The 27,974-nt window shown below is 31.4% G+C and overlaps 2 protein-coding genes across 4 annotated transcripts in view; both read left to right on the forward strand.

Annotated features, from left to right (window-relative positions):
* LOC126778597 (multiple C2 and transmembrane domain-containing protein-like) overlaps positions 1-27,974 on the forward strand; it is a 59,468-nt gene that overhangs the window by 9,927 nt on the left and 21,567 nt on the right. Inside the window, exons 1-2 of one of the 3 annotated variants that reach the window (XM_050502302.1) lie at positions 14,990-15,216; positions 25,170-25,302. In XM_050502302.1, coding sequence (XP_050358259.1) covers positions 25,198-25,302 — 105 coding nt within the window. In that variant the 5' untranslated portion in view covers positions 14,990-15,216; positions 25,170-25,197. Of the gene's footprint in view, positions 1-14,989; positions 15,217-15,621; positions 15,908-25,169; positions 25,303-27,974 lie in introns of those variants that run through there. The other 2 variants (XM_050502285.1, XM_050502294.1) reach the window with 2 other exon arrangements.
* LOC126778834 (neuronal membrane glycoprotein M6-b) lies at positions 74-2,771 on the forward strand. The gene has a single exon (XM_050502537.1). It carries the CDS (start codon positions 204-206, stop codon positions 951-953), a length of 750 nt encoding a protein of 249 aa, XP_050358494.1. The 5' UTR covers positions 74-203; the 3' UTR covers positions 954-2,771.

A 27,974-nucleotide genomic window follows, 5' to 3' on the forward strand; every position in this document is an offset into this window, starting at 1 on the left:
ATCATAGTTTTCATTTTTTTAAATAATAATTGTAATTTTGTTTTGGTTATCTGTGTATTTGTGGCACTTTGTCTTTCATTCAAGTTTCATAACATTTGACTCATTCGAAAGCTATTAAACATAATTGAAAATACCGTTTATTACACTCCCCAAATATTGTATTTATCTATGAAGTGAAAGTGAAAAGTGGATTTTTAATCATAATGGGTGATGCTTGTCAAGCATGTCTCACGAGGGTTCCTCATGCCACTCTTATAGCAACGATAATGTGCTGTTTGGGCGTGGGGGTGTTTTGTGGCACTATGTATCGTGGATCAGCGCTTTCAATTTTGATGTTTGACGAAGTTTTTCATTTTCGACTGATATGGATTGAAGCACTTCAAATGATATTCATCGTAGGCAGTGCTTGTATGGCTGCTCTAGGATTTATGTTGTTATGCTTAGGGTGCCTCACAACAGGTGCAACAAGACAAAAGGTGTACAGAGCGTGGCGAGCTCGGGTCGGTGGAAGGATATCTTGCGCAGTCTTTATGATTATTACCTATATTTTGACATTCGTTTGGCTGATCCTATTGGGCTTTTTAGTCATAACAACATTCTTGTTCACAATATTTTGGAAACTATGCTCGAAGCCGAAAAACATTGAACACTCTACCTGTATCGATTTCACTCAATTCGACTTTATGTTCCCATCTTCTGTTAAACAAGAAGACATGAGAATTTGTGAAGCTCATAAAATTAAACTATTTTGTAAGGACTATGTTGAAAAAGCTGAGTTTATGTTTATTTTGGCAATGGTATCATGTTTACTTGTAATATTGAGCTTAGTACATTATTTGATGTGCTTATCAGCTAATTATGCTCATATTCGAGACCATGAAAAATTCCAAGAACTGCAAGAGCTCCAGTACCTCACCAACCCGGATCTACATGCTTCAAAAGATAGATTCTAGTATATGGCCCGCGCACCATTGTTGCGCTCCCTTGAAGCATCTACTAAAATGTGACAAAGCAGAAAAGTAACTGCATTTTAAGATGTCATAAATATGTGTTCACAGATTACAAATAACATCTAAAGACTGATACAGTGGATGACTAAGATTAGATTGAATACAAATTTACATATCTCCAATCCACTACAGTATTTATTTTTATTTTTTGTAACCTGACATTCCACTAACTTTAGTCCTTAAACTTTAAATTGTTAAACAATATTCCCCCTATAAAGTATATTTTATTTACATTATTTTAGATAATTCAATGCTTGGACATGCTAAAGCATGATAATATTTATTTTTATTCCCTTTGTTTCTAAACTAGGCTGATAGCCTGCATTGTTGCTCTAGATTCTTCCATTAATCCTAATTCAATTATGATAAGATAATATTTTAGAATTATACTTGCTTTATTATTATTTACATTTAAGAAATAACAGTAGAAGTAGTTTTGTTTTACACAAATTTTATATTTTTGTTTAAAAGTTGATTCTTGTTTTGATGTCTAGACAACATTTAATATTTTGTGTAAAATTGGGAAATGTGATTAAATTAATTGTTCAATGTTTAGTACAATAATGATAGTTTAAGGCAGCACAATTTATATTACTTAGTTGTAAGTTAAAATAAGAAAATTGCTTATGATAAATAAGGCGATTTTATTCTGAAATTTTTTTTAATAAGATGGCTCTAAGACGAATTTTCTAAGTTTTTATTTAAAAATTACAATAATTATGAAAAAATTAAATTGTCTGTTTATAGTAAGCAAGTTTAAAATTTAGTAGTCAATTATGACAATTTTATATATTATGTAGGAAGATTACCTCTTTTGATAAAGATTTTACAATAAATTAGCTTGAAATAAAAGAAAGCATAGCTCTTTTTATATTTAGCCAAAAAAAAAAGTAAAATAATTTTGAAAAATTTTGCTCACAGATGGAAAGAAAATATGTAGAATATGGTGCATTTATAACTCAAATATCTTAAATTTGTTCTATAAACATTATTTCTTAAAAATATATATAGATTTTGTGACGTTAAATTTTTTAAAAAATCTACTCTGTCTAACACCACGAAGAAACAAATCACTGGCATTTATCATATTTATTAAGCGCACTAAAAATGTTTACATTAATTGAATGTTTGTAATAATTAGTTATAGGAATTAGCCCTTAAATTCAAAGTAAGTGACTGAAATATATAAATTAACTAACAAATATACAAAGCCATATTTCCAAAAATATTTCATGATTTAATTGAAATTTTATTTATAAACATAAATATTACAACAGTAATTTTCAAAACTTGTTATAGTTATATCCATTAAAAACTTGGTGTTCTAGTATTTTTGTAGCTATTTGAAGTAGCATAGGATTTTTTCAAAATAAATAAAGAATTTGTATTTCGTTGTTTGTTTTTATAATTATGTACTAAAATATAATCTGATAGAAATTATGTACAAAAAAAAATCCTTTTAATTATATTATGTATGTATCCAGAAGATTTAGTGTTGATTCGAAATTCTAGAATATAAAAGCAAGAGTAACAACTTTTTGTTACGTAAAATTAAAAATCCGAATGTAGGTCGCCTTTGAAATCCTTGTCGACGGGCTGAAGGGGTCAATCCCTATTCGAGCTCATTAAAATGGAAGCGTGGAGTAGCTAGTTGGCCCGATTTTAACTTTTGTAATTAAATTTCAACTAGCAGACATATTCATGAAGTGAATAATTAGTGGAACGGTAATTATGCAATAAAAAGTATAAGCAAGAACTTTACCTTTGTTTTTTTTTTTAATTTATTATTGTACAAAGAGCAAGATATGGTTCTAACAAATCACGAATAAGGAGCTTACATTTATAATAATAAATACAACATCAGTTTCAACGTAATATGAATTGCCTTAAGTGGAAAGATTCATTATCTTATTTTTTGCGTTCCTATATAGTTGTGTTGATCAGATATTCAACTTCGTCTCACGATGGCATGTAGGTCTACTATAAGACTAGTAAGATTAATCATCCTTTGAATTCCTTGAAACAATATCTTAAAAACACTTCTTGGCTCAAAATTGGTCAGTCTTCACTGATTCTTCAGCTATTGATATGACTGCGAAATAAACAATTTGCAGGTGAAATATGGAATCAACTTTCAAAATTGCACAACTCAATTACCAATGCAGATTGGTTTAAAATTTTAGCACCCATGTTATACTTAGTAAAGTAAAATAAAGGGAGACGAGATGGGGAAAGGGAACTGCTAGTAAGAGAAGATGATAAAATATTTCAAATATTCAAACACGCATGTTTAATGTTTTTAACCTTTTTTATTATACTTCTCTATAGTCTAAAATTTCTGTAGAACAAAAAATACTAATTATCGTTTTTTCATTAAATTATGTTTAGCATCTTATTGTAAATCCAAGTTTTCGCAATATAGTGAGTTGAACAAGTTCTATTGGTCTCCTAACTCATAGTAAATGCTGTTGTGGTACCTACTACTTAATCAATTATTATGTATGGGTATTATCTTTTAAGGTTTCTATACGACTACTGAAAAACTACAGAATATTATTTTTAAGTCTCTTTTTTTGTTAGGAAAAAATTTAAAGGAGTCAAATAAAAAAAATATTTCATAACATTTTTACCAACACCAATGAGTTAATTAAAAAAAATAGTATATTTATGAAAAAAAAATTAATCATTCGTATTTGAGGATTTTGGATTTTCAACGTAGTCTACGTTGAAGAACTATGTTGAGAAAAGCACCTAATAATTTAAAGAACATATTCTTCCCAAAGTGACGTGTAAGTACTATGGTTATAATAAAATAAGCCTTTAGGTACAGACGTCACGATATGTGGCAATTGAACTACTTAGTATATTATATAGCAGTTTATAGGTAGTTTCAGTGACGTTTCGTTCTAATATGCTTTATAACTATACATATAAATTATAACTTGAACTAGTTTACAAAGTTTTTAGTATTATTGTGATGAATAAATTAAGCATATGCAATATTGTAAAAATAATGACGTTTAGATATCATCTTACACGTATATAATATTTATTTGGACTATTCCTTGTATTCATTTTATTACAAGAACTAATTGTAACACCAAAATCGGTGCACAAAACAACTAGCTACCAGTTTTTTGTTATAATAATATTTATTTATTTCAGTATAATTGATAACAATATAAACGCGCATAATCATGAGCAATTTACTTAAGATAAAGCATAAAACAACCTACTGGTTGGTGTTTAGGGAGACCATTGACGCGGACCATTGACCATGACGCATTTTAATGTTTTTTTATTTATGTAAAAAAATTATTAATCAAATAAATATTATGGCAAAGATATTTCTTAATAAATCTTCTTAAAATGATTATTTATTGTTTACTTAGTATTTATAAATAAAACTAACTGCAAAATTCTTTGCTTTTAAATCGTATAAAAAGTGTCGAGACTCAAGAAGATTCAAAACTTTACAGTCTATCAAAACTGAAAGCCATGAAGCGACGCTTTCGCATTAAGGTGTCAATAATATTATGTTAATGCAATAGGCATACACTTTATTTTCGTCAGGCTAGACAAATACATACAATAAAAATAATGTATAAAGTAAAAAAGTTTTATTTAATTTATGTCTAATTTGGGTTTCATACTTAAAAAATTAGACATTATTATGATTCACTTTGATATATTATACAATCATTATATAAAAAATATAAGTATGTAAGTGAATATTTCAAATAACATTTATCTTATGCTTTTATAGTGATGTAATTGCGCATATTTTAATTATTTTGAAGTAGTTGTTTAAGACCGCCATATTATTTTAAGTTTCATAAAACAACAATAGATGGCGATACAAAACTTATTTATTGTTGTAAACTTCGATCAATTATAATGCACTAGATATGCACTGCGGCATTTTGACGTCTTAACATTGGCTATGATTGGACTTTACTAATTTGAAATAAGACCTATATACAAAAGTATTGGTGTTCATATTTTTCGGGCAGTTTTTGAAGCGCTTACATAATCTAAAAGTTGTAAAGGATCTTTCATTAGTGATATAATTTGTTATAGTGAACTCATACAAATGAAACACTTTAATAAACAATATAAATACTTCGTTATTGATATAAACAATTTATTAATCCGCAAAGAAAAAAATAACAACGAAGTAGTAGACAAATATTAGATTTTATTGTAAGCCGCGTGCGTTTTCTTAATATAGAATATAATATAACTATTTTTATAGTATATGGCAACAATGTTATTCAAACTTTATTAATTAAAAAAAAAAATAATCCCTTTTCCAATTAATCACCTATTAAAGTTGTTGATATATGTAATTAAACAAACGAGTTCGTAGCTCTAGTACCTACCTACTTTTATTCCGGATTAATGACTCTATAGTTGATAGTCATGTTTTAAAAGAATGCAAAAAATAATGAACCAAACCCAGGTTTACTATCCTTTATATTAAATTTATTACGGGTTAATACACGAGACAGGCTCATCATAAACTTACGTTTTACTGATTTGTAAAGGCATATTCTCTTTACAAATAATCAAAATGAATACTATACTATTATTAAAATGTGTTATTATTATTATTTTTTTTTAATGTATTTAATGTATTTTTTTTTATTTAATGTATGTGTTAATTGTATTTTTATTTACATTATCTATTAAAACACGTTTTGAAGTCTCTTAAAGCTTACTTAAAAATAGTTCTTTTTATCTTTACTATTATCATTTTAGCAGAGCGTATGTACTTATAAAATGTTGTGTATATCTTTAATTTAGAGTAATATACAAAGAAATTATTTTTAATGACTTTTATATTAGTTATTCAGTTTGTGCTTGTACTATAATTTGTAAGTTTTCTTTAATAGTTAGATAAATAGAAATGTACCTCTATATTGAAATAAGGTCCTTCTGACCGATTTCGGCCACGGCGGCCAATCTCAAGAGAGGTTAGCCAACTGTGCAGGACATATTATAGTGCACAAGTGTGTGCGCAAACACAGGTGCAGAGTGCGCTATTCCCTAAGCTCTCATAACACGATGGGATGGCAATTCGACTAGACCGAAAAGAGTTCAGGCGCAGGACCAACGGCTTTCCGTGCTTTCCGATTACTTAATTGTGTTGAGATTATTAAATTAAAAAATGACTATCGTTCAGTCTGATAGTATTTTTTTAGAATAAATTTATAAACAGGTATTAATTCGTTCATTTCAATGCTGGCTTTTGGTAGTACCAAAAAGACAAATAATATTTCACCGATGTCACGTAAGATGAAGAAGACCTGAAGGAGTCAGATCAATGAAATTTTTAAGAGGAGCATTTCAGTATTTAGTAATTAACTAGCTGTTACTCGCGGCTTCGCTCGTGTTTAAGTATAAGTAAAACATAAATTATTGTTTGGAAGTCTGTGATTATAAAAGATAATATATATCTGTTAAAGATAATATATATTCTCCATTGGAGAGGCCTATGTCCAGCAGTGTATGACGAAGGGTTGATGATGTACGTATATCATTCTGGTTCGAAAAAAAAAGTTAATGGTTTTTTTAGATTGATGATTATTTTTTAATAATCATCAGTGACCTTACTGTGACATCCTGTAGTTTCGCTTATTGTAATTTATAAATGGCTTGAGGAATAAAATATTTTATACAAATCTTCCTATCTACGACTGTGTTGCTCAAATACTATCATTACAATTGTAATGTAATGATTGTATTTGTTGTGTGTTGTAGTAAGTATGTAATTACTTACTACTATATATATAATTTTACTATATATATATAATTTGCATATAATTTTTTTTAAAGTAAATGTCGCATATCAATTTATTCGAGAGTGTTCTTACATTACAGTTTTTCTAGGATAAATTAGCCGATAAGACATCGGCATTTGGAATCTTATACTAATTAAACAATTAATACTTCAATTTAAGCAATTTTTTTATCCGGTTATGCTTTGTTTAAAGATAAATGCAAAGATTATTATTTTACTTGACTGAATTTCCAGCGCATGATTTGAATAAACAATGTCGTATAAATGCTACTGCTACGAGTATTTATATCATGTTGGTTTATTTTCTGTTGGTATTAATAAATAAACAACGACCGGCAATTAAACAAAGATATACTACTAAATAATTTACTATCAAGAACTACTAAGAATTACATTTTATCATAAAAAATGCATCGACATTATATTTGATAGAAAAATTAAATGTCTAAGAACCAACCACAAATACAATAGGATAGCTTAAATTTCTTAAATATATTTAGTACATATAGTTGTATATATATCTAAGGGTAGGCTGACATCGTTTCGTCTTAAATTTCTGTCGAAAACGATTTGGTTTCACCAAAAAAGGCTAAGTTTATGCTTGATATGCTTCTCGTAATTTATTTAATAATTATAACATTTAAAGCATACTCTACACTGCCCCAGGAATCGCAGCAGTGAATTTTAGCCGCGATTCGTGGCCTCTACACTCGCAACTTTCACAATTACGTTCTCAGGAAACGGGCTGAACTGAAAGGGGAACACCGGGAAGAGAAAAACCATCTACACTTGCGTTTCTCTGCTTTCGCGTGCTTTATCAACGCGAATGTAGACTGGGCGTAAGCAATATACGCATCAAAATAACGTACCGCCGTTAGTCGGTTCCTTACAAAATAGCTCTTTCAATTACACCGTTATTATTGTAATAAGACACAAAAACTATACCAATTATCTTTTCATACGCACTGCATTGAATAAAAAGTGTAAGGGGCATATTTTAATACCACATTTTGTACCTGTATAATATATTTTCAATAATGCCATTTTCATATCCTTAATTATACGTATAAATCTTAACCTTTTCAAAATCTGCCCATCAATGAACCGTTTATTATTACAAACGTATTATTTAACCTAATCAACCAATCATCAAATTTTCGAAAAAAAGAGATAGAATTTATTGACTGTTTAAATGTAATGCAATTAATTATAATTTAAAAAAGACATGTTTAAATATTATTTATAATTATAAGCTAATTATAAAAACAAATTTGGTATACCGATGGCGGAAATATTTTGAAAGGGCCGGAAGCGGTAAGAAGACATCCTTGGCAATACCTTTTTAAGCCATACTTCATTCAGTGAACATATTCGAAAGGTCAGTGGCACATCGAATAGTGGGGATGGCCATGCTTGCATGTATGTATAACCTCCGTGCTATTTCATGGCCACGTGAAGTTTAGGGTTACCTGCATGTTATGTCACCATCTCTGTAACATCTTACATTTCATTAACTTATTTGATTTTACTATCTTACTTAATTTGAATTTATGTATGCAAAATATATATCTATTCTTATATAATTCGTAGCAGACGGACAAATTGGCCACCTTTGGTGCCGTAAGAAATTTTAACCATTCCTTACATCACCAATGCGCCACCAACCTTGGGAATTAAGATGTTATGACCCTTTAACCAGTGCACAGCAATACTTATGTGGATTGGAAGTAGAATTCGTGATGAGTCATCATATAAACAAAGAACATGTGTGGTAGACGTTGTAGGGGCGGTGGCGACAACTTACCACGATATAGCCCATTTGCCAGTCCACCTACCTTAAATAAATTAATAAAAATTACCCATGACAAGAAGCCCTTGACTGGTGGTAGAGCTTAGTGCAAGCTCGTCTGGGTAGGTTCCACCCACTCATCAGATATTCTACCGCAAGACAGCAGTACTTGGTATTGTTGTGTTTCGGTTTGAAGGGTGAGTGAGCCAGTGTAATTACAGGCACAAGGGACATAACATCTTAGTTATTATATAATATCATATAAGCGATTATTAACATTTCTTACAATGCCAATGTCTATGGGTGTTGGTGACCACTTACCATCAGGTGGCCCATATGCTCGTCCGCCTTCCTATTCTATAAAACAAAACCGGCATTTCTTAAAATAAAACATAGTTAACATTTGTAGCCATCTAACAAGATTGAATTTTCTGGGTATATTTAGCGCCCAAAAATGTTTATAGAGGTCAGTACGTCATTGTACTGTTATCTAATTTTTGGATATAGTCTTCAAGTTACAACGTCTCTAGATAAATGCCACATTCACTATTATTAAGCCAATAATGGTTGTAGTTCGAAATTTTCCAAAACCAAAGTTGCGTCAGTTAAACAGAGTAAAATGTTTTTATAGGGTAATTTTATTTTATAAATATTAGTATTTATGTATATGTAAACAATTTTTTTGTTAAGTTATTGCTTAGAAATTGATGTACAGTAACCTAAAATAAGAATATATTTTTAATAAATAAATATATTAATTTGTAAATATATAGGAAAGATAGAAAGGTGAAATTTCAATTGTCTATAGACGCTTTTATAGTGTTGTAATACAGTTAGTGTTGTAGCATAGTAATATACATAAAAATATATAAATCAAGAACTGTTTCTAGTGCATAATATTGCAGAACTAATCGCAAAACGCACGGAATATATAAATACATAAGATTTGTTTATTTTAACTCCTTTATCGATTGTAATATTCTATTGGTACATACAGGCACATTAAACTATTGAACACGATTAAAATAATGGAAAGATACTTAGGATTATTCCTACTATTTTACCTTTACCTATAGCCAAGAGGATCATAGATTATTCAAGATCTCGAACAATAATATCGCGTCAATTCGATGTCAAAGTTATTTATTTCTCATTACACCTCTTGTGGTTGGAATAGGCTATATTACTAAGGAAATCAAATAAATATGCAAAAGTATTTGTGACAACATATTTAAAAAAGTATGCTTTGATTTAAATATAAAAGTATTAAAATCCAATGTCTGTTTGAGTTTACTAATGGTTTGTTATAAATTAATAATATAATTAATCACTGAATAATTAGATACTGAGTTTTTTGTCGATTATAAAATATATAACAAGTAAAGCCACTGCTTTTGTATGAATACTGTATATTGACAATTCAAAAGTGCTCGAGTCTATTTTACTAGGATTTGTATGTTTTTTTTTAAATTGCAATTAAAACAGCTCGGACGCATTGCAATGCAGTGAGTATATTGCAATGGCGCATTTATAAATCTACACGGACGAACAGTAGGGCTATTCTGTAAGAACAAACTCGAAACTCACCGCATAAAACTGTTGTGAAATGTCAGATAGTGATATGCGATATTGACCATTATAATTATATCACTTTAAGAATATAATATATAATATAAGAGGACCGACGACTTAGAACGAGTAGCGGGAAGCCGTTGGATGCGGGCAGCGCAAGATCGGCCAACGTGGAAATCCTTGGGGGAGGCCTTTGTCCAGCAGTGGACGTCTTTCGGCTGATATGATGATGATGATGATGATGACCATTATAATTATATCACTTTAAGAATATACGTATCAAAATAGTATATCACCATAAGTTAGTTATTAACATTCCACGAGGTGAGTAATTAAGCGAGTCCTTACATAATAGCACTATAGAATCTCAACGGTAAAAAATATGGAAAGTTCAATGTTGTTAACACTTTACGTAAAAGGTTTTAAATTTGCCTAGAATTATCACTTCGGTCAAGATATTCGCTTACTCAAAAACATTGATAAGTGCATTCCTATCAATATCACAGTATGTATTTATATGGAACATTATATTGATAGTATATAAGCTTTAAGGGATTTGTATATAAGACTTTTAAATGCGAATTTGATATTTTAAAAATAAGGAAAAAATATATAATATAATTAATCGGATACGGAAAATTTGTAATGTTTAACAAACTGATTTCATAAAGATCAATTATAGGATGTACACTAAATAAATTTAGTATTTTTTTTAAATCATATAAACATTGATAAATTTGAAATGCAAACATTTTTCATTTTAATGCAAGAAAATACTTGTATCATATAATAACAATGCTCACTGCTTGTTTCTAATGACTGTATTATGCGTAGTTAAACAGCAATACCAAATATTTTGTTACGTCCGATGCAAGGTGTTAATTGTTAAATAAATACACTTCAAACTCGTATGAGTATGACATACATTTACATCGAACAGAAATCCCAAGAAAAACGTCACGCATCGATGACGCGTTAGCTTTTAAATGTAACAGTTTAACGTTGTGCTTATTTTTAGTAATAATAATAATGACCTCCAGACCGACTTCGGCAACGGCGTGGCGGGCAATCTCAAGAGACCAATATACCCAACTGCGCAGGAGATATTATAGTGCACAAGTCTGATCGCAAACACAGCTGCACTCTCTCTTCCCTCACTCTCATAATCCGATGGGACAGCAATCCGATACTACCGAAAAAAGTTCAGGTTCAGGACCAACGGCTTTACGTGCTTGCCGAGGCACGGGAATGTACAGACTTCCAACTTCCAGACTCCGGTATGCTACTGAGAATTTTCTGACAGAAAAACCCAATAACTTTTTATTGGCCCGACCTGAGAATTGAACCCAGGACCTCCGGGTCTGCGGCCTTACATAAAACCACGACGAGGCAGTTTTATTTTTAGTATTGTCATATTAAATGTTTATATAACAATGAGAAATTTAGATATGTAAAAACTTTTTAATTTAACAGAAAATCTATGTACGCATAATACATTTATTTAGACATTTAAGTTACTGTGGGTCTGAATTCCTACGAACGGCAAGCTTTGCTTTGTTTTGGCAACAGTATTACCCAAAGCTTCGCAACCCCTTCCCATAAGCTTTTGTTGGATTACGCTTTATATCATTTCATAGATAATATAAGCTGCAAAAAATTTACAAACAGAACATTTCGGTCATATTCATTGTTGTCTATGAGATAACAGCGGGTTTTTACGTTATGCATACATCAGCAGATGACGCACTAGCTGGTGTGTTAGTAATTTCTATTTGAACAATTATTTTGTTATTAATTTATTAAGAATACCCAACGAAGGAAACACTTACTAGTAGTACATTACACCGTGCAATAAAGTTTTAAAATACAAATAAAATAAGGAGTACACTCCTTCAATTATAAGAGACCACATCAAGCATATTAAATAATGACTCAACAGAATTACAAAATAAATGTTACTCAGTAACTTAACCGCATAATAAAATAAATAATTAATAGATTTTAGAAGACATTGAATATCCGCCTAACGTTATTAAATTTGTAGAAGTTTAACTGAGGAACTTATGCATAATACTTTTTTTTAAATCTGTAATACTTTTAAAAATATAGATACTCATAATATAGTATTTACTAAAATAATTATAAAACGCTAACAAAATCATAGGCAGATGCTAATTAGCCTAACACAGAACACAGCAAATTCTAATGTCTATTAATGACAACAGACAGATACATTGACCTTGGACAACCTTGTATTCATCTAAAAAAACATCGTGAAAAGTTCCTGGTTAATATAAACACTATGGTTATATAATAAACACATTACATATAAAAAAACGTTCCCCTTGCAGGACCTTAACGTACTTTTCAAGCCACAGGAACACAACATGGTAAACTTTTGGACTCTAAAAATGTCTTAACAGAAGAACCCATAACTTTTCGTTCGTCCAAACCTTTGGTCTTAAATTTGAATCCAGGAAATCAGGATCTGCGAACGTATAAGCTAACCGCTAGACCAACTAAGCAGTTAAGCCGTTTATATTATTTGAATTTATTGAATATATACCGACATTTTTTTGACTATTTAGTATTTATCTATACTAATATTATAAAGAGGTAAAGTTTGTGAGATTGTAGGGGGTAATCTCTTTTTTTTCCGCTGGAAAAACGCATTTACGCGTTTCCCCCACTTAAAGTGGGGGGGTATGTGGGGCTCGCCGCCGCTGAAGGCGCCGGAATACCCACCAAAAAACCAGCGATACCCACACCGTCTTTTCGGGGGACGCCACGGGATCGCTTGCGCATACTACCGTGACATCCCGACGGTAGGCCCACCTCTGCAGGCCTCCAGATTCTAAGGGGTTACAGAGACCCCCTAGCCCCGGCGACATTTACGGCGGGAGGAGAAGGTTTGCATAGCGCCGACGTCTTCTCCCCGGTCGTCTTCGGCGAAGCGGGAAGGGGTAATCTCTGGATTTACTAAATCGATTTTGAAAATTCTTTTACCAATAGAAAGCCACATCATTTGTTAGTGTCATAGGCTATGAAAAGACTTTTTCGTGGTAGTGGGATTTGCAGAGTAAGTCGGTGAAGAAACGGTCGAACGAAAACGTTCCTTAGATACGCTGCCTTTACGATTGGAGATATATGATTGAGTTCTAGAGAAAAGTTGTAAAGAGCTTGATAATGCCTAAAAAAAGTCAGCGACAGCAAATGTCTAACTTTTATATTTAAATCACAAAAAGTAGATTTTTATATTAAAAAAATAATTTAAATCGTTAGGTCATTTTTATTAGTCATATTATCGACAATTATATATTCTTATCAAGTGTTTAAAACAAAAGACTTCCTTTTTACTGCATATAATTTCGACGAATGGGTAAAGAGATAATACGACATAGGTATGGAACCGCGACCGTGTCGTAATGTATTGAGTGATATTTTTGTTAGACGGTTTTTTCATATACAACAATCAATCAATCTATTTAGAAATAAATTGCTTTATTACCGAGGAAATTTTATTTAGATAAAATTTGTTTTATACAATTCGTTTTTTTGGTTGCATCAAGAGACAATTTAAAAAATCAAACTCGCGAGACAAATTTATTAATGTTCGGCCAATCGATCACAAGTAAAAATGTTTACCACCCAACGAAGTGGGCACGCGTCAGCTAGTGATATGTATATACATATTTGTATCCATGATATAAATTATATATTTTTATTTATTTTACTCTATACATATTTATTTATTATTATCGTTAATTATAAAATCTTTCCATAACCATAAATATCCCGTGACGGCCTCATTTTTAATTTGTAATTATATTCTGTAAGATTTAATAACGCTATACCGGATGCAGGTGTAAACAATAAGTTTAACCGTGGCTTAGCTGTTATCAACAAACTTGTATAAACTGACTATAAAATTCTGATTTGTACTATTGATTCCTAAGAGGATATATCCCAAAATCCAGTAGAAACGAAGTATGTAAAAAATATTGCTTTTTTAATATGTTAACAAAATTTATTTTTAAGGAAGATCGTGTGGGAGCCTGTATGTGTCAAAATATATTACTTGTGTTTACGCTTATTGAAGCAGCGTAGTGGAATACGCTCCAAAAACGTCCTCCTCAGACAGAAGGCCTTAGCTCAGTAGTGGGACATTATAAAGGTTGTTACTATTAATCATAAAAATATAAACAATTGACATAGATCTCATAAATATTTCATATTTTAAGGTATAATCGTATTTTGTAATATAAATTTCTTAGATTTTGAAATTAATTTAAATGTCACGTAGAGTTTGATAAAAAAATTACTATCTTTAGAAACTCCTTATCTCTGATACTCATAAAGCTAAGAATCAAAGTATTAATTATATCATTTAATTTATTTATTTTTCATTAAAAGTAGCTGCGTTACAGTTATTATCTAAATAAAATAGTTATTAATTGTAAATCAAAATAATGTATGCCGGAATTTCTCATTCTACAATTATATTTCTAAAAAAAATTTTTTTTCGCTTTCTCAACCCTCAGTCAACTTCCTGTCACCGTTAATGAGAATCTCTTGCGGGAAAACCCAATAACTTCTATGAGCCTGGTGTATCCCGAGGTCCTTAAATAAACACAGATTTTGAAATAAATCAAAATTATTAAAACAATTTTAATTTGTTTCATAATATAACTGTATTTTGTATTTGTATATATTACACAAATGAAAACACAAGTCCGATGACGGTGATGTTTGAAATTTAAATAATTTATACGATTTAAATTAAAGTCCAATATCAAATGTGTCAATATAAACGATGAAGCAAAGTGACGCGGGTATCTTTAGTGGTTAATTTAAAATAAAACTTGTGTTCATATGTTATATATCAATTTGAAATATAAAATTATTAATGTGTTAATATGTGCTCGTGAAACAAAAAACTAAGATGCTACTAACCGTAAGATGGACCTCTTTGGCTTTACCGCATGTTCTCGCTAACTCAGTCATTTGTGTACCTCCGTAACGATCGTGTCCACCTGACAGAGGTATGTGCGCTCCACTTAATTCGAATTTTAATCGATTTTTAACGATCGATAACATTTTTTTTTTCAATTAAACTATCATCAAAATGTGATTTGTTAACGTTTATCTATAATGTTAGTAATACTGTCCTCAGATAATTATTAAAATCTCATAACGACGTTTAGTGCTCGATTATATATTGGACGATATCGTTTGCTACAAAATTATAACATTGAATATAAACAGTGATAAATCGTACGATTAAATGTTTACGTATTTTTTATTTAATACCTATTTTATATGATTTATAAAATGTGTTGCATTGTTCACGGTAGCTAATTTAATTATATGCGTTGATATAAGCGTTACTCGATTTTATATCGATTATTGTGAAGTGATGTCCTTGAAAAGGAAATTGTCGTTAAGAACAAAGGTCCAGCTCGAATCAGTGCCGCTCCATGATGGTGTAAAGTGTAAACAAAATGAGGAAGTCGATGTTGTTCATTTATCAACGGCCTTACGAAACCCGGTAATGTTATCGGATCGTGACGAAATTACGCCGGACAGACAGATTGACTTTGAACGGGTGTCACAAGATATCGAAAATATAGATGAATCGGAAAAATGTCTAATTGACCGTAATGCCAATGTTGCGATAACTCCGCAGTCCGATAATATTGGCCGTGATTCCCTTACCCAATCAGAAAAGGTTGAGTAAGTATGACCGTGGCGAAATATAAATTTAATTTTTTTTCAGATTTATTAACAGTGTACTTCATTTAATTATATAATAGTAAGTTATGATTGGATTGAAGTAATTTACAGAATAACGTTACTTAAATGATTGGTTGTGTTTTTCCGTAGTTTAAATCCTGTGACCATGATCACGCGCCGTACAAAGTTAAGGCCACCACAACTTTTTTCAATATGGAGTCGTACTAAGTCAAATTTCGCACACGCAAAAAAATTATCAATAATCAATTCTAATACGAAGCTTCCTAGCAATGTAATGTAATGTGCTCTTAGTAAAATTATTATTATAAATGCGAAAGTGATTTTGTTTGCCTATTATGTTTCGACGTCTTTGCTACTCAACCGATGTACATGAAATTTTTCATTTCATTTCAAATGTTGATGTTGTTTGAGGTACAGAAAAGGCTATAGGGTACCTAAACCCTGCCCCTCTCCCGCAAACAGGCGAAGCGGCGGGCTGAAACTAATAAAACAATAAGACAAATCATCTAGTTTTCGAAACGATTATATAATAGGTTAATTTTTAACACTTACTTGACAAACAAAGACCTTCCATTAGAAAAAAAAAACAGTGTTTTACTTTAGTTTATAGTATGCGTGAGATAAGACTCATATTTTATTGTAGCGTAATTAACAAAAAAAAAATAATGATATTTTTTAAAGATCACCACCCATTATCACTTATCCGTGCTTTTATTACAAAGTAACTTTAATTAAACATATTTCGTATTTTATCATGATAGTGTTGAATAAATGAAAAACAATACTAACTACACTAATAAGTGATGCCGGTAATGTTAAAAATATTTTGAGACAAAGGAGTTTGTATGTTTTAAATTTTAAATTAATTATAGTTACTACTTTATATAAAGCTTAAGAGCTTGTTTTTTTTGTTTTATATTTAACCTGCTAATGGCCGAAAATACCAGCCCGATTTAAAAAAAAAAGTGTTAAGACATTAAATTTATCGAAAAAGGCTTAAAACACGACAGATAATAATTAATTTAAAATAGGTACAATTATTCATTAAAAAAACAAAGAATAACAATTTATAATTTTATTAATTACTCTCTGTAATTGCAATTATCTGAAGCATATCCTCACACGGTAATGTTAAAGATTTATTTAAATCGTTAATAGTCATAATATGCATGACTGTGATAGTTTGTTGCATTCATCAGCATGCAGTCAGCGTTTTGATACTGCCAGTATCAAGGTACCAACTACCTTCATCTTATAAATAGAATAAATCCTTCACCTAATAATTTTACAGTATAGAATACAAATGATTTTAATGATACTTTGGTCTCGTTGGAAAAATGCATTTACGTGTGTGGGGCTCAGCGGCGCCGAGTGCACCGGAAAAACCACTAAAAATTAGCGGTACTCGCAGCACTCCGTCTCTTCGGGGGCGCCTCGGGGTCGTTGGCGTAAACTATAGTGACGCCCTGTCGGGGCGTGTCGGCCTCTAATGTATTGTTAATATATCATACAGTACAATTGTGACAGTTGATAAAAGATGGGATAATCAATTAGGTAACTTGACTTTGCGTTATTAATATATTAGTTGGTGCTTATAGAAAACCAGATATATGATTTTATAACGCCGGGCAGATAATATAAAAACGTAAATATTTTAAATTATTTAACAAAAACTTTATAAAAATAAGTAACATAAAACAATGTAATATTGTAAAATACATTTTTAAATGTACGCTAATTATGTCGAATTTCGTAAAAATAGAAATGTTATCGAGGGAAAAAAGAAAATGTCAAATAAAATTCCATACTAATTGAGATGAACTTTTAAGTTCACTGATTCAGATTTACAAAAGGAATATTATGTTCTCATAATTTCACCGTCTGATTACTTTTCGTATTCACATAAAGGCCGAAGGTATTTTATGTCAGCGGTTTTTCCCAACTTAAGTGTAATATTCATGACTAAGCTTACTAGAAATGTGGCTTTCTTGAGATATTCCTGCTAATAATTTATGGCAACGCGTAGTTGTTTATTATTTTATGTTTGCCTGAATAAGTAGAGAACAATAAAATATATATTGAAGTTTAAAAGAAAACAATAATTATGATTCCTCACTCCACTATTTTTTAGACCAAACGGGCTTGTACCTGTATAGTAATGGCTCATCCTTCAAACTGGAACAGAGCGACACAGATTATTACTCTTTGGTAGTAGAATAAATGGCTAGACGGTGACAATGGTGGTATTCACCCAGACAGGACTTATGAAGGTGCAATATTACTTTCTTTCTTCAACTCTCTTTGACTTGTTCCTCAAAGCATTTTATATATTGAAATCAAAATATATTATTTATATACTTCTAGACTCTATCAATTACAAATACGAATAAATCATATAAGTAAATTAATATAACACTACCACCGGCTTGAAATGTAGGTTGTATCATATAAATAATATCAACGAATATTAATTATTTTTATTATCTACAGTAGTGTCCTACGTATGTTTGTATTTACAATAATAAAAAATAATAATAACCTAAATGTTGGCTAAGTTCTCACCACTGGGCTGAGTTATCTTCTCCTTTTTAAGGAAAATGTTTTGTTGTTGTGTAATGTTTCATTCATTATTAATAGTAGTTTCCACACAGGCGTATCACAAACAGATATAATTAAAAAAATGATACCTTTAAGCTCAAATTATATTTATATCGTCGTGAAATATTTAATTTATAAATAAGGTCCTGTTACATATTTTTATAAAATTCAAATAATATTCTTCGCACGTTTCAATCAATTTTATGTTCTACTTTACAGTTTAATTTAGGGTCACAAACGTGCCACGAAAAAGAGTACGATGAAAGATTTTACACCTTTTACGTACACATAAAATGTTTCACGGCTTCAATCTAGTTTTTATTCTACATAGGTAAGGCCGAGATGGCTCAATTGTTATAACATGTGATTTAATCGAAGATTCCGAGTGCAAACACGGGCAACCAGCAACTTTCATTTGTATTCAGTACAACAGTAACAGCCTGTTAACGTCCCACTGCTGGGCTAAGGCCTCCTCTCCCTTTTGAGGAGAAGGTTTGGAGCTTATTCCACCACGCTGCTCCAATGCGGGTTGGTAGAATACACATGTGGAAGAATTTCAATGAAATTAGACACATGCAGGTTTCCTCACGATGTTTTCCTTCACCGTTAAGCACGAGATGAATTATAAACACAAATTAAGCACATGAAAATTCAGTGGTGCTTGCCCGGGTTTGAACCCACGATCATCGGTTAAGATTCACGCGTTCTTACCACTAGGCCATCTCGGCTTATTCGTGTATAATTCGTGTTTATAATTTCGCTGAGCAGGAAAATGAATTCATTCGTTTGAAATTCATTCTCTTGGAGGAAAAAATTACCAAAAAAAATATTACCACATGCGCATCCAACAGTGGTGAGCCCAGCAGTGGTACTTTAACATACTATTGCTCGACCTTACTTAATATAAATCATTATTATGGCAATATATCTCTATATATAAAGAGAATCAGGCGTTCTCTATTTCCTTCGTTTTCCTACGTTATAAACATTATGGTCATATTAACATTTTGGTTAAAATTCGTATTGCTTGTACCACAATTTGCATTGTAACCAAATAAGTATTGACATAGTTTGGTTTTCATAGTTACTCATTCATTTACTATGTTGTTGGTATTTACCATTTCACAGGTTTTTTTACGACTGAACATTTTTACAATATTTTTTTGATTTACTTTGGGAGAATTTATTCAAATTCATTGTTTTAAGCTTTGTAATTTTTTTCTCTCTATTTTACACATAAAGTAAGAGAAAAATATTGTACACAAAGAAATGCTTAATTATATTCAAAATTATTTTTGAACAAATGACTCATCCCAAAAAAGTCAAGCATAGAGGGACGGAATTATTTGTTAAATTGTCAATTTTAAATGAAAACAAGTAAATTTAATTACGTATAAGTATAAGAAGAAAAAAAAAGTAATAGTTGATACATTAGTAGCAAATTTTCATCCGACAGGTTTCTCACGATGTTTTCATTTTTCGCCAAACGCAATTATAAACATAAACCAACCATATGAAAATTCAGTAGGTACTGCTTACTTGGGTTTGAACCCACAATCATATGTTAAGGTAAACGTGTTCTAACTCACTGGGACGTATCGGTTTAAAAAATCATTTCATAAAATCCTGAAAATATTTAACTTAGTAATCATAACACGTGACTGAATTATTTTTATAATAAATATTAACGATTCTTATAACGTTTTAATGTAAATTTTTCAATCCCTACAATACGATAACCTTTTCAATCAAAAATAATGATATTTTTTTCTACTTAATTTTTTACTATAGCTATAACTTTGAATTAAGAATCTTATGGTTCGTAAGCCGACCTTATGAAATAATCATTCACTCGTGTCGTTTCTAAGGTCTGTTTGGGCTTTCCTGTCTTAAAGGTTTTACCTTAGTGTTTTTAGTTCAATAATACTATTATTATTTTTATTCTACCGCAAAACAGCAATACTTGATATTGTTGTGTTCCGGTTTGAAGGGTGAGTGAGCCAGTGTAATTACAGGCACAAGGGACATAAAATCTTAGTTCCGAAGGTTGGTGGCGCATTGGCTATAAGCGATGGTTGACATTTCTTACAATGCCAATGTCTAAGGGCGTTTGGTGACCACTTACCATCAGGTGGCCCACATGCTCGTCCACCTTCCTATTCTATAAAAAAAAAACTACTTTTTGATTTATTTTAATCTGATATTTTCCACAATGCCATCGTCAAGTAAGCACTATATTTTTCCAATATAACTTGTTCTTTATATAAGTAATTCGCTTATTTAACTTTCGTTTATGTATATACAAAATATTAAAACAGAATGTCAAAGTTAATAAAATAAAATAAAATTCTTTCAAAATTTATTTTCAAAAAGGAGAAGGTTCTTAATTAATCGGCAACGACTTTACGTGCTTTTCGAAGCAAAGTTCAAAACTGAAAATCCTAATATTTTATTTTTATGGTCCCGACCTCGGTTTGAACCTAGGACCTCCAAATTTTCAGCCTTAAAAACAAGCCTCTAGACTAATGAGAGTCAATCTACGTCATACGGTGTTTACGTCGAATGTTAAAGTGCAAGACTCACGTGTGAACCAAAAAAAAACCGGTTTGCAGTTATTAGCTATCGGTGACGCAAACAACAACAAAAATAAGATGAATTGGATTTTTTCCGTACAAAAAATTTCCACTCGCAGCTATTTAATTTTTGGAATTTTTGTAAAGAAAGTCTTGTCTTCCTTTTGGTAAACAGTTATTTAACTATGATATATTTTGTTTATAATAATTATTGTTACCTATAGGTAGTTTATCTCTATTATACAATTCATAAGGTTTTTAAATCATAAACAGGTAGTACTAAAACAATGGAAAAACTCTTCGTTATAAATATTCATGAATACATATTTTTTAAAAGTTTAAAATTCATTTTTATTTTCCACTGTAACGGTGTTTCATTGTCATGTTAACATGTGATAAATAAAAAAAAATTAACATATTTTTAAATCCTGTTTCATTATTTTGTACATATTTCTCCATTAGTCTTGTAACTTGTATGTAACTTTACTTTCCTGACCTTCTTGTATAAATTTCTAAATCAAACAGAAAGCTGGCTTTAATTCCAAGACCAAATGAAATAAATTTGGTGACACAAGGTTGCGGGAGCCTACGTATTCACCTCCTTAAGAGTATATACTTAAAAGGTATTCTAAAGGTAGGATTTAATAATATCCTTAACTTTATATAAAAAATATAATATATTTTACGGGTTCTAAGCTCAAAGATTTATATTCTGTATTCATCTATACTTCTACGTTTTTTGGTTAAAGCTTTTTAAAAAAATATATATTTTCCAATAAATACCGACTTGACATAAATTAATTAAAATTTAGTCTACATTATATTAATAAGAGTATAATTCATTAGCATTTATTCTAAAAAAATTTTTCTCCGTCCTTCATCAAGATCTCAATATTTTTGTATAATATAGCTTATAAAATCCGGTTTTAAGACTTGCTCACGATGTGTTACAAGACGATGGTCAAGAAAGCCCTCTTTAAACCCCAGTTTATTAGTCGTCCTTGAATTATATTGAAGTTCATTGAACTCGATTTTTAATTATAAATTCTCTGAATAACAATCAATTACCATATTGCACATCTGCCGGGTGTCCTGTGTCGATCACTTTTTTTTTTAAAAGAATTTATTTATAATACTAAAGTCGATTTTGGCTCACATCAAACGGCGTCTTTTTAAAATTTAAAGTCAAATATATCAGGTATAAGAAGGCTCTATATGTTTCCTTGAAAGGTCAAAAATATTTCGTCAAAAACAACCTGAGTTAAGACCACGGTATAAAATAGCCTAGCTAAGAGTGAGAGTCAGGGCGGCAAGTAGTATTAGCAAGCAACCTCGGATGTTCTGGCATACACTAAGAGTCCACTTCCTACCGATTTCTTTAATAATAAGAATATAACAGTGCCATAAAATAACATTTAATCGCTGGAGAAATAAATAAATATGAATAAAAAAGTTCACCGCCCCCGCCGTCCATTTAAGGTCAGAATGCATACAAGAAATTTCCATTCATTTTATTTTAAAAACGACGTCCGAACAAGCTCTCTTACAAAATACTGTTTCTTGATCACGTCGGAGGTCATGGCACCGGATAACACGTAAATTCACTTTAATATTGAACCGTTAGTAAGAGTCGCGATAGTACAGTGGATAGAACACTGATTTAATTGAAGATCACAGAATCAAATCCGGACAAGCAATAATGAGATTTGATATGCTTAGTTTATATTTAAAATTTATCATTAAACCTACTGGTTACTGGTTTACTAATTTACTGGTGGTAGGGCTTTGTGCAAGCTCGTCTGGGTAGGTACCACCCACTCATCAGATATTCTACCGCAAAACAGCAATACTTGATATTGTTGTGTTCCGGTTTGAAGGGTGAGTGAGCCAGTGTAATTACAGGCACAAGGGACATAAAATCTTAGTTCCCAAGGTTGGTGGCGCATTGGATATGTAAGCGATGGTTGACATTTCTTACAATGCCAATGTCTAAGAGCGTTGGTGACCACTTACCATCAGGTGGCCCATATGCTCGTCCGCCTTCCTATTCTATAAAAAAAAAAAAAAAACATTTCGAGGATACCTACACATTTCGAATGAAATTCTGCCATTGGTGTGCCATTCAATCCGCATCAGAGCAGCTTGGAGGAATAGCAAAGCTTCAACTTTGTGTTATACGAGGCGAGGGGGCCTAGTAGTAGTAGTGGCGTTTTTTATTCATTTCTATCTAAAACTGCTACATAAATATAACTATCCTCCGTCCTGACTAACTTTATAAATAATGAATTAACAAAACAAAAAAGGGGTTTAAAGTTAATACGTTGGTTTAGTCATTTTTAATTTAAAATATATGCGTGTCAAGCAAAGGCACGCATAACACATAGACATATTTTTTTTAATTAAGGAAGTCCAAATTACATGAACTTTAAATATCAGCTACCAGCCAAACGAGTTCTTTTATTACGCCTAATGTTTTGTATTTTCGTTTATTTATTAATAGCGGAAAGATATTAAGAAAATAGATACTGAGGTTCGAAGTTGTATTTGAATGATTTGTTTGTTTTTGTCTCCTTTTGTACTTGTATATGTATAATAAATATAATATATTTTATTAAACAATGCATATATTTTTTGTTTATACATTTAACGCGTCATTCGTTATTGTAATTAGTATAAATGATGCGTATTTTTCGCTAAGATTATAGATGTTAAATTGGAATGAGTGTTTACTGGTTAACATTATTTAAATTTTGTTTGTAACTGCCTTTGAAAGTCCCACTGCTGGACTTTCCTCTTCTTGGACTGGCCTCCTCTCCCTTTTTGATGATAAGGTTTGGAGCTTATTCCACCATGCTGCTCTAATGCGGCTTGGTGGAATACACATGTGACAGAATTACAGTGAAATAAGACACATGCAAGTTTCCTCACGATGTTTTCCTTCGCCGTAAAGCGTGCTTTATAATGATTTATAATTACAAATTAAGCACTTGAAAATTCAGTAGTGGTTGCCCGGGTTTGAACTCACGCTCATCGGTTAAGATCTTCATCAGGTTAAGATCACGCGTTCTTACCACTGGGCCATCTCGGTAAATTTAATTGTAATTAATTAACAAACTCATTTTCATATTAAAGTAGCAAAACAAGTAGAAAAAACATTCTGTTTTGGTTGGCTGTTCTCGTTAGAGCTCGTGTTTCAAATTAATTCGTATTTCATATTTTATCAGCTTTTAAAATGACTAATGTCTAATATAATGACTATCTATAAAAAGAATACCTAACTGACTGATTGATATATCAACGCACAGCCCAAACTACTGGGGCAAGCACCATGCTTACGGGTTCTTTTTTAAATAGTAGGTTAACACAGTATTTTTAAAAAAATAACCCCTAAGGTGATAAAAGGGATAAAAGTTTGTATAAAAGTCCTAAATTTTTAACAAAGTGCGAAACCGCGAGTAAAAATATTTTTAACATATAAAATATACTACTTAATAAGAATTTTTACAAAAGAATAATTTTACGTTAATTTTTATTTAAACGAATAACTCTATGGACAAATCGATCTGAAGTAACCTCCTACGTAACTGCATGTTATGTACCTTATTTATAAAACCTGGTGATAAAGGGCTTAGTGCAGGTCCCAGGTTTTTGTGGTTACAACGCATCCATTATTTCTTTTCTATGTGGTAGGGCTTTGTGCAAGCCCGTCTGGGTAGTCACCCGCGCATTACGTATTCTACCGCCAAACATTCCGGTTTTAAGGGTGAGTGAGCCAGTGTAACTGCTTGTAGTTGAAACAAGGGCGTAACAATTGACATAACATCTTAAATCCCAAGGTTGCTGGCGCATTAACAATGTAAGGAATATCATTGACATATACTATGAGGGTGGATTGAAAAGTACTCGGCCTAACTAAAAAAATAAACTCATACAAAAACAATAATATATTTATTTTTGTACGTAATCACCATCAAGTTGAATGCACTTCTGCCACCTCTCCTTCAAAGCGTAACTAAAATTGCCTTCTATATTTTATTTTGCTAGCTTATTATTTAAAGTGTTTGCCGTAGGTCAATTCCGATACCGGACGGCTTGGTGATGGACCCGATGTCGCCCACTGCGCTAGTCGTCCCAAATCAGCTCATGGGCCGCATCGGTAGTGGGCTGAATTTAATCAGAGATCACGGCAAGAAAGTTCAAAAAGTAAGTATGTAAAAATATGATATCGAAAGTTATGGTAGTGAATTTATATGAATATTATCTATGGAATACACTATTATTATTAATTTATTTCATTAGGTAAATCAACAGTATATATATAGTTATGTATATTTACCTAGGCCGGTTTTCAGTTTTAGTTTGTCTGGTGTAACCCACTATAATGGTTAATATTTTTAAGTAAGATGAGTTAGATATGAAGTTCAAGATCCGGATAGACGGTTTACTAAAGATCCTCTCTGTCCGACATTCCTTAAGTCGTTTCCTAACCTCAACGATATTAATTAATTGCCTTTCGTTGTGGAATTTCATATTATATTCATTTCATATATATTATTTACACATTGTAACATCGAAAAAACATCATCATATTTATGATTTTATTTGTATAAAATACTTACTCGTCGCGATGTTACAAGAAAAAATAGGATTTCCCAATGATACATTTTAAAATATTGAGATTTCAACAAATATAATAATAAGATTAGTAACCATCCGTACCGTCTTAACTCACCTTACGGTATACCTGCGAGCGTTTTTTTACATATCTTGTTCTTCTTCTTCTTCTTCGAGTGCCACTCCGACTAGCGAAGGTTGGCAGTCAGCTTTAAATACTCCTTCTTGTTCTTCGCGAGGCGAAAGAGTTCGACAGCACTCGCGATTCCCGTCCATTCACGGATGTTGCACAGTCAAGACTTTTTTCTGCGCCCAACAGCTCTCCTTCCGGCAACTTTTCCCATCATAATCAGTTGCAAAAGTTCATATCTTTCATGCCTAAGCACGTGTCCGAGCTATGCAACTTTTCTCTTCTTGAAAGTCTCCTAAAGTTGCCGTTTTTGGTTGACGCGTCGCAGAACTTCCACGTTCGAGACCTTTTGAGTCCAACTAATGGCCAACATACGTCTATAAGCCCACATCTCGAAAGCTTCTATACGTTTTTTGAGGTCTTCTTTAATTGTCCACGCCTCGCATCCGTAAAGAAGTATAGGCCAGATGTAACAATGTAGGAGTCGTATGCGCACAGGGATCTTAAGTCTGCGATTGCAGAGTACTTTTATCAACGTGCAGAAGGCACTTCGAGCTATTTCGATGCGAGTCTTTACCTCCTGTTCACAGCTCCAGGTGTCATTAAGCCATGTCCCCAGATATTTGTACTTGCGCACCCTCTCAATTTTTTGGTCTGCTACAATGATAGCAATGTCATCGAAGCTATGTTTAGATAACACCATGATCTTCGTTTTTGATAGGTTCATCCTCAGACCAACGTTTTCACTGCACTCATTAACACAGCTCATAATTAATTGCAGCTCTTCAGGAGATGATGCTATTAGGACTGTATCGTCAGCGTATCTGATGTTGTTAATATACCGGCCATTTATTTTGACTCCACATTCTTGGCCTTCAATTGCTTCTGCTATTATTTGTTCCGAGTACAAATTAAATAGCGTGGGTGATAATATACAGCCCTGTCGGACTCCTCTCTTTATTTCTACCTCATCAGTCTCCTCATTGTCAACTCGTACAGTAGCCTTCTGGTTCCAATACAGATTCTGCTGCAATTAGACGGTCATGCAGTACTCTGTCAAAGGCTTTTTCGTAATCGATGAAACAAAGGAAAACGTCTTGTTGCATGTCTCTGCATTTTTGTACGAGAACCTGCATTGCGAAAAGAGCCTCTTTCGTGCCCACTCCTATTCGAAAACCAAACTGACTATCTGCGAGATGTTCGTCGCATTTAGCTCTTATTCGCTCGCATTATTTATTATTGCATTTAGCTTTTTTACATACATAAACATATCTTGTTACAAATCTAAATATATATTTATTTAGAAACGCGCTAAAATTTGATATAATATTTAATTTGATCATGACGGATATTGTGTGATAAATTAATTAAACTACATATATCTATTATTTTTTCCTATTTTTTAAACATAAAAATGTTACTACAAATAAAACATACATAAACAGTGTCTTTGTAGACATTTTGTAGATCATAAAATAATATTTTCAGGTGTCCGTTATAGTTATATAGCATTCATTAAGAAAGCTGAAGCGATGATAATACAATATATTTAAGTTTTGTATTATACTAGCTAAATAAGGTTCCACTGATGAACTACAAGACTCATAACTAATGCTAAAGCACCGGTAGTAAGATAGACTTTTTCAATAAAAATTTGACTCAACACCTTCTATAGTAATAAAATACTTCTTCATAATTTCTCATCTATAAGCGGTCATTTTTAATGACTTAAACAATGTGTACATTAAACAACATGTGTCTTACTTTATGTTATATTTCGTTTACATTCTTATATATACTTTATTATGAAAATATTGCGGACATTTAATCGTGTCATTAACCTGATGCAACTAACAATAGTAAAAAAAAAAGAAAAATATGTTATGTCATACTTATTGTTTGACCAATTATTTCCCAAGGCATTTATTATTATTTTAATTATAGTATTCCGATCAATAAAAAAAATACCGGACGACAGACCTGCGATAGGCTTTATATATATAAAAAAAACAAAACAATTTTACCTAGTACAAGATTCATAATAAAATTAAAATAATCAAAGTAACAATACATTCCATACCTGTCCTTGTAAATTTTTTAATATATATATAAAAATAACAAATGAAAAAAA

This window comes from Nymphalis io, chromosome 2 (genome assembly GCF_905147045.1).
Source record: "Nymphalis io chromosome 2, ilAglIoxx1.1, whole genome shotgun sequence".
Lineage (NCBI taxonomy): Eukaryota > Metazoa > Arthropoda > Insecta > Lepidoptera > Nymphalidae > Nymphalis > Nymphalis io.

Coding starts and splice junctions, on each gene's coding strand:
- LOC126778834 (XM_050502537.1), top strand. CDS start 204: ATGGGTGATGCTTGTCAAGCATGTCTCACGAGGGTTCCTCATGCCACT.